Source organism: Notamacropus eugenii, chromosome 3 (genome assembly GCF_028372415.1).
Source record: "Notamacropus eugenii isolate mMacEug1 chromosome 3, mMacEug1.pri_v2, whole genome shotgun sequence".
In the NCBI taxonomy this organism is placed as follows: Eukaryota; Metazoa; Chordata; class Mammalia; order Diprotodontia; family Macropodidae; genus Notamacropus; species Notamacropus eugenii.
The window spans coordinates 222060416-222073082 of NC_092874.1; the positions used below are offsets into that span (position 1 = coordinate 222060416).

General features: G+C 43.3%; 1 protein-coding gene across 1 annotated transcript; it reads left to right on the forward strand.

Annotated features, from left to right (window-relative positions):
* Nucleotides 1–7949: 7949 nt before the first annotated feature.
* On the forward strand, nucleotides 7950–12418 carry AQP6 (aquaporin 6). The gene is made up of 4 exons (XM_072654645.1): nucleotides 7950–8435; nucleotides 10379–10537; nucleotides 10967–11047; nucleotides 11817–12418. The coding sequence occupies exons 1-4, from the start codon at nucleotides 8073–8075 to the stop codon at nucleotides 12009–12011; spliced, it is 798 nt and encodes a 265-aa protein (XP_072510746.1). The 5' UTR covers nucleotides 7950–8072; the 3' UTR covers nucleotides 12012–12418.
* Nucleotides 12419–12667: the final 249 nt, after the last annotated feature.

The window sequence follows — 12667 nt, forward strand, 5'->3', positions numbered from 1 at the left end:
GTGACTGGAGATGACCCAGGATGAGGCAATTGGGGTTAAGTGACTTGCCCAAGGTCACACAGCTAGTGAGTGTCAAGTGTCTGAGGTGAGATTTGAACTCCTCCTGCATTGGTGCTCTATCCACTGCACCACCTAGCTGCCATACCTCATCTGTAAAATGAACTGGAGAAGGAAATGGCAAACCACTCCAGTATCTTTGCCATTAAACACCCAATGAGGTCACAAAGAGTTGTACATGACTGAAACAACTAAACAACAACAACGCTGCAGTGACCTCATCTGAAAATACACGTCACATTCCACATCTGCAGCACCTATTCCTCACTTCTCTACATTAGGGTTTTTTTTAAATGAACGGAAATCTATTTTCTCTCCCACCTATCACCCACCCGATTTTTAACAGAAGAGAGAAAAGAAAAACAAATTTCTTGTAACAAATAGGCATCATCAAGCAAAACAAATTCTCTCATTGGCTGAATATAAGAATGGAAACATTCTTCACCCTACATCTATCACCTGTCAGGAGGTGGTCATACCTCAGTCCTTTAGAATCTCAGTCCTTTTGAATCTTATGGATTTAAAAATTGATTACCTTTACAATACTGTTGTCGTCATATAAGTTATTCTTCTGATCTACTCTTTTTTCTTCATCATTTTATAAAAGCCTTCAAAATTGTTCAGATTGAAGCATTATCACAGACTGAGCTTTTGCCTACAATCACCCAGACACAATATTGATCCATAAAAATTTAAGAATAGTAAGAACAGTGTTTTTATTTTTTAAAATTATTTATTTAGTATTTTATTTTTTCCCAATTATATGTAAAAACAATTTTAACATTCATTTTTTAAATTTTGAATTCCAAATTCTTTCCACAATGAGAAGACAATTTGATATGGTTTATACACGTGTAATCATGCAAAATATATTTTCATATTACTCATGTTGCGACAGAAAACCCAGACCAAAAAAACCCCAAGAAAAATAAAATTTAAAAAGTATGTTTTGATTTACAATCAGGCTCTATCAATTCTTTCTCTGGGGATGGATAGCATTTTCATTACAAGTCCTTTGGAACTGTCTTGGATCACTGTATGATTGAGAATATCTGAGTCATTCATAATTCTTCATCATACAATATTGATGTTACTGTGTACAATATTCTCCTGGTTCTGCTCATTTCATTCAGCTTCAGTTCACGTAAGTCTTCCCAGGTTTCTATGAAATCTGCCTGCTCATTATTTCTTATAGCACAATAGTATTCCATCACAATCGTATATCACAACTTGTTCAGTCATTCCACAATTGATGGGTATCCCCTCAGTTTCCAATTCTTTGCCACCAAAAAAAGAGCTTCTGTAAGTATTTTTGTACATGTAGGTTCTTTTGTTTTTTATCTTTTTGGGTTTCAGACCTGGCAGCGTTTTTGCTGGGTCAGAGTAATATGCATGGTTTAGAACAGTGTTTTTATAGATGTTATAATACCAGATGTAGCAGAGTCTGAATTCGCCTACAGGGGTCACCACATGGACAATTCTTACAGTTACCTTTCCCAGTTCTGGTCAACCATGTGGGAGCTTTAGGGTCTGCTTCTGACCATGTAGTGACCTAGTGCTAAAAGGACTTAGCATTTTAGTATAACATGGCAAACCTCAAGTCATCCCTAGGCGTTGCCTCAGTTAGAATAAGAGATTCAGACTTAGCCTCTTCTGCCTTTGACTCTCCAGTTATTAACTCTAAGACATTCAAAGATGGGAGAAGAGGCTGACCTTTCTCCACCCCAGAATCATGACAATCATGCCCACGTGACCTCTAGTACTAGGGAACGTAAAACGAAGTGAACCTGTAACTGGATACGCATACTTCAAGATAGTGTCCAGGTGTGGAAGCCACCTTGTAAGATGGAGAAATCAGCAGAACAGAGCTGAATGAATGGAAGCGGGGGAGGAGTCTCTGGCTACCGCCCAGTACTCTTGGAAAAGACAACTAACAATTAGAACAACAAATAAGAACCAAAAGAGGATACGCAGAAACCTGGCAGCCTACCAGCAAGTGTCAGGGAGTTGTTTAGACAGTACCAACACAAGGTGAAATCACTTAACCGGTAGTCCTGAAAACTGCTTTAGGTTCTGATGAGGTTCAATGTGAGCCTTTCAGTAGATGATAACAGTAATTATAAATTAAAAAGCAGAAGAGGGATCCAGAAAATGGAAATTCAGTCTCCAGTTCACCTAGACAATGTACATCTCACTGTCATGTGCCATAGCCACCAAAGCAGCCCAAATCACAAGCCATATATTGGGAACAGGGTAAGGGCTTGACTTGAAAGTCTACTGAAGGGGCAGCTTGAGCTGAGCCGCTTGGCCGTCAGTCATTTTATGGGTAGCTCCTATCACAGCAAAGTAGCACATGGAGACTAACCACAAACCCGTGATCCTCCAGAGAAACAAACTTTGCCATAAGTTGCTAGAGTCCAGGCTAGGTATTACACATGGTCTATGGAGCAGTCTCCAGACCGATGACATCTTCACTCTTCATTACATCCTGAAGTGTGCACAGACATATATGGAGGAAAATACAAGGTGGTTTTAGGAAGGCGGGGTCAGAGAAGGCTTAGTGCAGAAGGGGAAGGGAACAAGCATTTATTAAGCGTCTACTAAGTGCTTTTCCTACTGTTATCTCATTTCATCCTCACAACAAACCTAGGAGGTAGATGCTATTATTATCTCCATTTTACAGTTGAGGAAACTGAGGCAAACAGCAGTTAAGTGACTTACCCAGGGTTCCACAGCTAGTAAAGGTCAGAGGTCAGATTTGAACTCAGATTTTCCTGACTCCAGGCCTAGCGCTCTATCCACTTTGCCACCAGCTGTCTCCTAGGTGATTAGGGGATGCATTCCAGGCATGGGAAATAGTCAATGTAAAGGCAAGAAGATGGGATGTATGGTTGGATCATGGGGTCTATGTGGAGGAGAGTAATGAGCAAAAAGGGCTCAGGTTATAGTAACTAGGCTTGTTCATAGTTGATCCTGGATGTAATAGGGAGCCACGAAAATTTACTGAGTATGAGAAAGAAAATGATGGGGTCAGAGAGACCTGAGCTTTAAGTCTTGTGGGGACAGCTAGGTGGTGCAGTAGATAGAGCACTGGCCTGGAGTCAGGAAGACCTGAGTTCAAATCTAGGCACCAACCAGCTGTGTGACCCTGGGCAAGTCACTTAATCCCAACTGCCTCCCAAAAAGAAAAAAAAAAAAGATACTCCTGACAGTGGTGATCCAGTTTGGCCAGAAGACTTTTGTGGAGAGGAAATCCACCAACTCGAGAGACAAGATATGGCATTTGGGTACAACTGTAGTTGTCAGGGAATTCTTCTTGACATCAAACTTAAATTCACCTCTTTGCTCCTATTTCTATGTGTTGCTCCTAATTTTGTCCCCTCCTTTACATCACAACTCTTCAAATCCTTTATACAGTTTCATGTCCCATCTGAGTCTTCTTTTCTCCAAGCTAAACCTGCCTAGGTCTTTCAGCTGATCCTCAAGTCATGAACGCAAGGCCCTTCACCATCAGTGTGGCCCTTAAATCTTTTTTTCTTCCTTCCTTCCTTCCTTCCTTCCTTCCTTCCTTCCTTCCTTCCTTCCTTCCTTCCTTCCTTCCTTCCTTCCTTTCTTTCTTTCTTTCTTTCTTTCTTTCTTTCTTTCTTTCTTTCTTCCTTCCTTCCTTCCTTCCTTCCTTCCTTCCTTCCTTCCTTCCTTCCTTCCTTTCTTTCCTTCCTTCCTTCCTTCCTTCCTTCCTTCCTTCCTTCCTTCCTTCTTTCTTTCTTTCTTTCTTTCTTTCTTTCTTTCTTTCTTTCTTTCTTTCTTTCTTTCTTTCTTTCTTTCTTTCTTTCTTTCTTTCATCATGGTTAAGTGACTTGTCCAGGAAGAGAGAGAGAGAGAGAGAGAGAGAGAGAGAGAGAGAGAGAGAGAGAGTGAGCTGGAGAGAGAGATGGAGAGAGACAGAGAGACCAAGACTCAGACAGTTAGTGAGTGTCAAGTATCTAAACCTGGATTTGAATTTAGGTCCTCCTGATTCCGGGGTCAATGCTCTATCTGCTATGCCCAGCTGCCTCCTTTACATCTTTCTTAAACCATGGTGCCCTGGACTGAACATAAAACACCAGATGAGGTCAGACAAGAACAGAGCACAGTGAGATTATTACTTCCATGTTCCTGGAAGCTATGCCCCTCCTAACACAGTCCAAGATTACATAAGTTCTTTTGCCTGCTCCATTATACTGTTGGCTACTGTTGAGCTCTTGCAGTCCTCTAAGATCCTCAGATCCTTTTCAGAACAATTGCTGTCTATCCCTGCTGCCTCCATCTTACATTTGTGGAGTTGGAGGTTTTTTGGTACCTAAGAACAAGACTTTACATTTATCCCCATTGATTTTCATCTTAATAGCTCAGAGGTGATCATTGAAACCACAGGAACTGTTCATATCCTCTTGTGAGAAAATAGAAAGAGAAAAGAGAAGGGGGCTCAGAACAGAGGCTTAGAATATACTCATGTCTGATGGGTCAATGAATGAATTTTTAAAAGCATTTATTAAGCACTTCCTGTGCATTAAGCACTCCTTCCAAGTACTATTCTAACAATAGAAGATGACATAGATGGGGAGGGACATTTTGATCTTGAAAACCGAAGGGATGGTGAGTAAGGCAATAGGATGGTAGATTCAGGAATCCCTTCGAGGAACAATGGCTGAGTTGAATGAAAGATGGCTCCATAACTGGAGAGTAGAGGAGGTCAAGAGATCAAGAAGAGAGGGAAGGCAGGAGAGAAGAAGGCCTGGAAGGAGACAGTTAAGTAAAGCCCATCTGAGCTGGCCTGAAATAATGGGTTAGGTGGGACAGTCATCAATCAGTACAGCAGGGCCTAAGGCAAGACATGGATGATGAAAAGAATCTATCAAACAGAAAGAGAAGAACCAGGAAAGAGCAGTGTCCCAAAAAACCAGAGGAAAGGGTACACAGGAGAGGATGGACAACAGTGCAAAATGCTGCAGAGGTCAAGAAGGCTAAGGATTAGCTATTCTGATCAAGACAATGGTTCAAGCAAGTTCCAAAGGACCCATGATGACAATTTCCACTTCCAGAGAGAGAACTGATGAACTCAAAGTGCTGACTGAAGCATATTTTTTAAACTTTGGGGCAGATAGGTGGTGCAATGGATAGAGCACTAGTGCAGGAGTCAGGAGGACCTGAGTTAAAATCTCACCTCAGATACTTGACACTCACTAGCTGTGTGACCTTGGGCAAGTCACTTAACCCCAATTGCCTCATCCTGGGTCATCTCCAGTCATCCTGATGAATATCTGCTCACTGGATTCAGATGGCTCTGGAGGAGAAGTGAGGCTGGTGACCTGCACAGCCCTCCCTCACTCAAAACAAAGTCAAGTGCAAATCATGTCATCATTTCTCTGATGGCATGGTCTTATGCACACACATTTTTTAAACTTTACTTTTCATGTGCAACATGGCTAATATGAAAATTCGCTTTGCATGCCTTCATGTGTATAATTGATTATCATATTGCTTGCCTTCTCAATGGGTGGGGTAGGGCAGGGGGGTGGGAGAGAATTTGAAACTCAAAATTTTTTAAAAAGTGAATCAAAAAAATTTTACATGTAATTTGGAAATGTTTAACTATGTGTATGTGTGTGTGTGTGTGTGTGTGTGTGTGTGTGTGCGTGTTTTAAAAAAGACTAAGGATTGAGAAAAGGCCATTAGGTCTGTCAGTTAAGAAATCATTGGTAACTTTGCAGAGATCAGTTTCCGTTGAATGATAGTCGGAAGCCAAATTACAGAGAGTGAGAGGAGAGGAAACAGAGGCAGCAAGAGTAGACAGCTTTTTCAAGGAGTTTGTCTGGGAAAGGGGAAGGATAATGGCTAACGGGGAAGTTAGGATCAGTAAAAAGTTTTTAAAGATGGAGGAAAGTTGGAGTGTGTGTGCAGGTGCCAAGAGGATATGAAGACTGAAGACCCAATAGAGAGGATGATAGTGGAGGAAATCTGCTGGAGAAGACAGGAGGGGGATGAAATCAATACATATACCATTCACAAATATAAACTCAGATCCATACCAACAGGGCCACATGCACCCACACAAGCACATATGGATACGCATTCTTTCTAGGAACTTAAAAGCACTTAGACTAAACAAGTATAAATCATGCATGTATATTCACTTGTCATGCACACAAATGTGATTAAATATGCTCATATATACATAAGTATGGCTCCATGCAGTTATAAATGCCCACAGACTCAGAGACACAAGGACACATAAGCCAGACAGTTTGTGGCTACCAACATTCACATATATGCTCAAATAACTTGATATATGCATAAGTGACTCAGGCTCACTCAGGTGCATCTGGAACATGCATGGTCACACACCCACACTTCTGTATGCCCACATATATGTTCTGTCTCTCTCTCTCTTTCTTTTTTCTCTCTCGGTCTCTCTGTCTCTCTCCATCTCTCTCTCTCTCTCTCTCTCTCTGTCTCTCTCTCTCTCTCTCTCTCTCTCACTTTTCACTTTTCCCAGTATTTGGTCTCCACTTTCCTACCAAGATCTACACATGAAGGTCAAGAATGTAGAACCTCAGTTCTTCCTCCTAGTATTTACTCTTTGTCTCCCACTTTTCTGAGCTCTACTGCTTTAACCTTAATCAGAGAATTCTTCCATGAGGTAGCTTTCTAGTCATACTGTCTTACTGTCTTCTCCCAATTCCAAGCATAAACTCAATTTCTCAACAAATCAGGAGAGAAGTCAGTGAACACATGCCTGTGTAGACTCAACAATTGTACAACTAACCAATCTGGCTAGGGAGAAACGTATGTGTGACAAACCAAGAATGGCATCTTAGCTACCATCCCATGGGCAACAAGTAGGCTCTGGACCTTGCAGAAGGTGCTGGGGATGGTTAAATACTAGAGGCAATTGGAGTAGAATAAAGAGTAGTTAACTGCCCACCTGACCTCAGCAGGCATAGCGCCCATTGCCAGTGGGATAGAAACTCATAGTAATTCTGTTTGGACATGGCTGGATGCCAGGAGGGAGGGAAGTTAGGTAAAGTACTTGATTTGAAGTACTCATGACCTTCAGTGTCCCCTCCAAACTTCAGTCAATCAATATAACATTTAAGAATCCTCTACAATGTGCCAGGAGCCCTATTTGAGCTGTGATTTGAAAGAATCCCGGGAAGTCAAAAGTCCTCTCCTTTCTGTACCCATTCCTACCACTGTCCCAGGATAAGTAAATTGACTCCTTCTAGATTTCTCCTTCTATCCAGGCATATTCTTGGGTAGGACAGGAGAGAAGAATGGAAGAAGGAGAGAGGGAGCTTCAAAGTCTTCCTGGGGCAGCAGTGTCTCTACCAGCAGCCTTTTACATATAATCCTAGATGCCACCCACCTTCCTGCTCACTCCCATTCCAGTCCTTCAATCCTTCAAGGTTGGCTCAGAAAACATAGCACTGATTTGCATAATAATTTTCATGGACATTGAAAGCTTAGAATTTATTATATTCTTCTACCCATGCCCAGCCTCCACACCTTACCCCTCTCTAAGTGATAGGACTTTTCTGCCCTGCAGGACCCCAAACCCAGTTGAGTTCATTTAAGTCAAGTCTGAGAAAAACTTGAGCTGAGTTTTATGTCAGTGTTCTGGACCTGACCTGTAATTCTGATCAGGTGAGCCTACTGGGGCGGGGCATTTATATGAATACCACCCTTGACTTCCCACACTTAAAAAGACCAGTCTGACCAGAACATTCCACCAAAGGGAGACAGACAGTGAGACACAAAGAACAAAGAAGAGAGAAACTATATCAGAAGCCAAACAGCAGAGACACAGAAAGAGGAAGAACTAGAGAAAGACTGCATGAAGGCAAAAGTGATATAGGAAGAAAGTGAGAGATAGGGAGATAAAGAATAGGGTGACAACCCTGAGAAAGTGAGACAGAGAGATTAAGGGGGGGAAAAGGCAAGGAAAGTGGGGCAGAGACCATCTGCTCAGGGTGAGGATGTTGGTCTGCCGACTGTGGGCAGCAGTTAGCCGGGCACTGTTTGCTGAGTTCCTGGCAACAGGGCTCTATGTGTTCTTTGGTTTGGGCTCGGTCTTGCGCTGGCCCTCAGCAATGCCCTCTGTGCTCCAAGTGGCCATTACTTTCAATCTGGCTACAGCCATGGCCATACAAGTCACTTGGAAGGTGAGTGGGGCCCATGTCAACCCAGCTGTGACCCTGGCTTTCCTGGTAGGCTCCAATATTTCCCTCCCAAGAGCTATGGCCTATGTGGTAGCCCAGCTAGCAGGGGCCATTGCAGGAGCTGCTCTGCTTTATGGAGTCACCCCAGGGGACATACGAGAAAGCCTCGGAGTGAATGTGGTAGGTATCTCATCAAGGGGTGAGGGAATAAGGATTAGGGATATACAAAGGTAAGGGAGCTAAGACATACATGACAGAAGGAGTGGGGGTCGGGTAGGATGGGAAAGGAACAGTCCAGGAAGTTTAACGTGGATAAGGGAAGGGAACAGGGATCAAATCATATGATCATGATTGCCAATCATATGATCATAGGATAAAAGAATTTAAGTTATGGAAGGGATCTTAGAAGTCATCCAACACAAATCCCTCATTTTACAGATAATGAAACTTGAGGCCTAGAGAGGTAAATATATATATTGAGTAGAATGTTTTTAATGAGATCCTAGGCTAAGTTGGCCTTGTGAGAGATATAATGACGAACACATGGGGTTGAGGGGTAGAAAGGAGAGGTTGGGTGAATTTCTCTTAAAGAGAAATATGGAGGAGGATATGAGGGAAAAGAGAGGGGGCAAAAAGACCACAGATATGGAAAAAATATTGGGGCGTGTTGGAGACCCTCCCCCATTGTACCAGTTTTTTGTACTTACCTTTTCCATTCTTCAAATCTTCTTTCTCTCCCCTTCTCACCCTATTTTCTCAGTTCTTGCTAGTGCCTGTCTGCCCCAATGTCCCTCACAGTACAAACCTCCCTCCTTTCCTTTCTCCAACCTTCCCTCTCTACCTATTGCCCTAACCTCCTTACTTTTGTTTACTATAATTCCCCTTAATGACCTCTCCAAACTCGGGTCCCCAACTTATCTGGAACCCATCTTCCTTCCCAGACCTGCTCCTCCAAACCCAAACTGGGATCTTTTGGGCCCAGAACAGCCTGTGGTGGCTCCAGGTATATCAGGGGTGGAGATGAGAATAAATTCACCTTCTATTTGTACAGTGAATGAACTTTCATGCCCATTAGTTTATTTAATCCTCAAAACAATCCTGTGAGGCAGGCAGAGTCCAGGAATCAACTAGGTAACTTTGAGCAAATCACTTCTTCTCTCTGGTTCTCAGTTACCTTCTCTATAATGTCACTGTTCCTGGTGGACAGATTGTGTTGTTGTTGTGTTTATCCTTCATTTTCGAAGATCATGCCATCAGAGAAATGATGACATGACTTGCACTTGACTTCGTTTTGAGTGAGGGAGGGCTGTGCAGGTCACCAGCCTCATTTCTCCTCGGAGCCATCTGAATTCAGTGAAATCAGGATGACTGGAGATGGCCCAGGATGCACTGGGAGACCTTGACCCCTTTAGGCTAAGGTCTATTCAGGTACTTACTTAGGGTGAGGTAAGGCTCATACAGTGAATAAGTCTGTTTAAGAAGTAGTCAGGAAGTGGCCCCTTTAATGAGCAAAAGAAAAATAACTAAATCAAGCTGAAAGAGAAGGGAAACATTTACAATTGACAATCACTCTTTAGCCAGGAGGGGTCCAGGAAACAGCCCTTAAGTGGGGTTTGGACAAGGACCCAGTCTATGGGCCTCAGAGTCAGTGGACAGATTAGGGGTGAGGGAAAATGGTAAACACTAGCGAAGATGGAAAGATGTGTCCTGGTGGGTGACTATATTCCACCTTCTCTTACAAGGATAAAATCCCATTCAACTTTAGACCTGTTTTAAGAGTATTATCTCCATTGTAAAGCTGAGGAAACTGAAGCTGAGAGAGAAATTATCTGACTTGTCTAATGTTACACAATAGAATCAGGAAGAGGGCAAGGACTAAGCCCTCAGTCTCCTGTTTTCTGTGTCTTTATTTATTCTACTGCATCACAGTATGAAGTGACATATGACTCCTGTTTCCTCCCCATACTTGGGTCTCTTACTTCCCTGAACCCTCAGAACAATACTTGAGATAGTAAGTAATATCTCATTTGATTCACATATGCATGACACATACAAACATGGACATTGGCACACAGCTGTGGAGAATGTGTGTGTGCAAATGCCCTTGGCACCCTGTCTCTCAGGTGCGGGGCAGTGTTTCCTCAGGTCAGGCTGTTGCCGTAGAGTTGGTGCTGACCCTTCAGCTGGTGCTCTGTGTCCTGGCTTCCACTGACAGCCGCCAGACCCCAGGCTCTCCTGCTGCCATAATTGGGATCTCTGTGGCTTTGGGCCACCTGATTGGGGTAAGATTATTCACTACTGAAGGGGACAGAGTAAGAGGAAGGGAAGAGAGAGGAAGACCCTCTTACGTTGTCTTATACTAGCTTTCCTTAGCCAGGGGTTTGGGGGAAAGATTAGAGAGACAGAAAGCTGGAGAGATACAAGAAAATCCCATTTAAGCCTCAGGAATAACCCCTTCCACCTCATGCTGGTCTCTCACACTTAGATTTCCAATAGCTACAATGCCCTCTGCTACCAAGGAATGGATGATTTGGGTAATCAAATTTGGATGAGCTCAGCAGCATCCACGCCATGGCTCAGTTGCCCATTGAAGGAAAGAGGAGAGGGTGTGGGGTGGTGACAAATTTTTCTCTGTGTGGCTTCCCATGAACCTTATCTTCTTACTCTACCTCCATGCCACTACCCTCCCCTTCACCCTCATCTTCTCTCAGATCTACTTCACTGGCTGTTCCATGAACCCAGCTCGCTCCTTTGGTCCAGCTGTCATCGTCGGCAAGTTCTCTGTCCATTGGGTGAGGTCCTGGGGCTGGGAAACAAATGGCCTAGAGAGGGCAAGTGGAAGAAGAGGGAGCTCAGCTAGTCAGGGGGTTACTAAAAAACTGGAAATGGAAAGGGAGAAACAAAGCACATGAAGACTTTGTGTCACTTCCTTGGTCCTAGAAGGAGAAAGCCCAAGATTTCCCAAATGAGGCATGCTTTCTTGGTGGGTCAACCCCCAGGCCTTTGGCCCCTTACCTGGACTGAATCTGCTGGGAAGTAGACAAGATGAGCTAGTAGTTGAGCCTATTTTTGTCTCTGATTTATAACTTCAAACACTTAGCTGTTTCCTTATCCAGTTTTTCTAGTCAGACTGGTTTCTAAACTTATAGAGGAAAAGCCAGAGACAAACAACCAGATATAAAAACATAGAATAACTCAAATTCTTGGCTGTAGGGTTGGAGGGATGGATGGAAGATCTAGTAGAAAAAAATGGCACCTCAAAATTCAACCACTTATTCTTATGTCCTGTGTTTCTTCCATTCTAAAATTTGAGAGTAGGCTCCTCTATCTATGTAGTGAGGCTTGGAGAAAGTTCACTAGATTAGGAATTGGGGCACTTGAGTTATCTACTCTTGGTCTTGACTCTACAGGGATGTCTCACCTCTCTGCACCTATAGGGATGCTTTAAGATTTTTGGGAAGTTAAGAGCAGGTCAGCAATAGAGGAGGTGGGAGGTCAGAGCCATCCTCATTCCCTGGATGGCTCACAGGCTTATGGATCCATTTTTCTCTGTGCCTGCAGATCTTCTGGGTAGGACCATTGACAGGAGCTATCCTGGCATCCCTGATCTACAACTTCATCTTGTTCCCAGACACCAAGACTCTGGCTCAGAGGCTAGCCATTTTAACAGGCACCATGGAAGTTGAGGATGTTGTGCCTCGCAAGAATGATCCAGAGCCCATTTCAGGGGGCACTGAGATGCCCAACTTGGTATAGAGTTCTTAAGATCCAATCTGTACCCTGTAGTAGTGGGTGGAACAGGAATATGAAGTATCAGTCAAGAGTGTTTAGGGAAAGTGGGAGCATGTCAAATGCAGTGAGCACCTGGCCAAGGAAATCTGGGGCACCTTGGTCTGGGAGAGGGCTAGTGTCCTACCCTGATGTGGAAGTGAGTTTCAAGAGGGTTCGAGGGAAGAGAAGGAAAATTAGAGACAAGTTGTCACTAACCCTCCCAGAAAATTCTAGACAGAGTAAAGCCCCAGAGTGAGTCTGGATCACCTTCATCTCTTAGATGGTGGGAGAAGCAAGGAAGCCCTGACCACTTATCACTACCACTTGACCTAGAATCCAGGGGGAGGTCCAGACTTTTGAATTAATTCAATGTAACAAATTTGTATTGAGCATTTACTGTGTACACGATTTGTGTTAGTCATCGGGGAAGTTTCTACTCTCAAAAAAGCTTAGTCTAGTAGAGGTGATTAAAAAAATACATAAAGGTTGGACAGTTAGGTGGCACAGTGGATAGAGCACTAGCCCTGAAGTCAGGAGGACCTGAGTTCAAATTTGGCCTCATTAACTTGCCATTTACTAGCTGTGTGATCCAGGCAAATCACTTAACTCTGATTGTCTTGCCCACCCTCCCCCCCCCCAAA

What these genes read in the sequence shown, in the direction of transcription:
- AQP6 (XM_072654645.1), top strand. Translation starts at nt 8,073, where the DNA reads ATGTTGGTCTGCCGACTGTGGGCAGCAGTTAGCCGGGCACTGTTTGCT. An exon ending in AAAGCCTCGGAGTGAATGTG is followed by an intron (nt 8,436 to 10,378) that starts GTAGGTATCTCA and finishes CCTGTCTCTCAG; the next exon opens with GTGCGGGGCAGTGTTTCCTC. An exon ending in CTTTGGGCCACCTGATTGGG is followed by an intron (nt 10,538 to 10,966) that starts GTAAGATTATTC and finishes ATCTTCTCTCAG; the next exon opens with ATCTACTTCACTGGCTGTTC.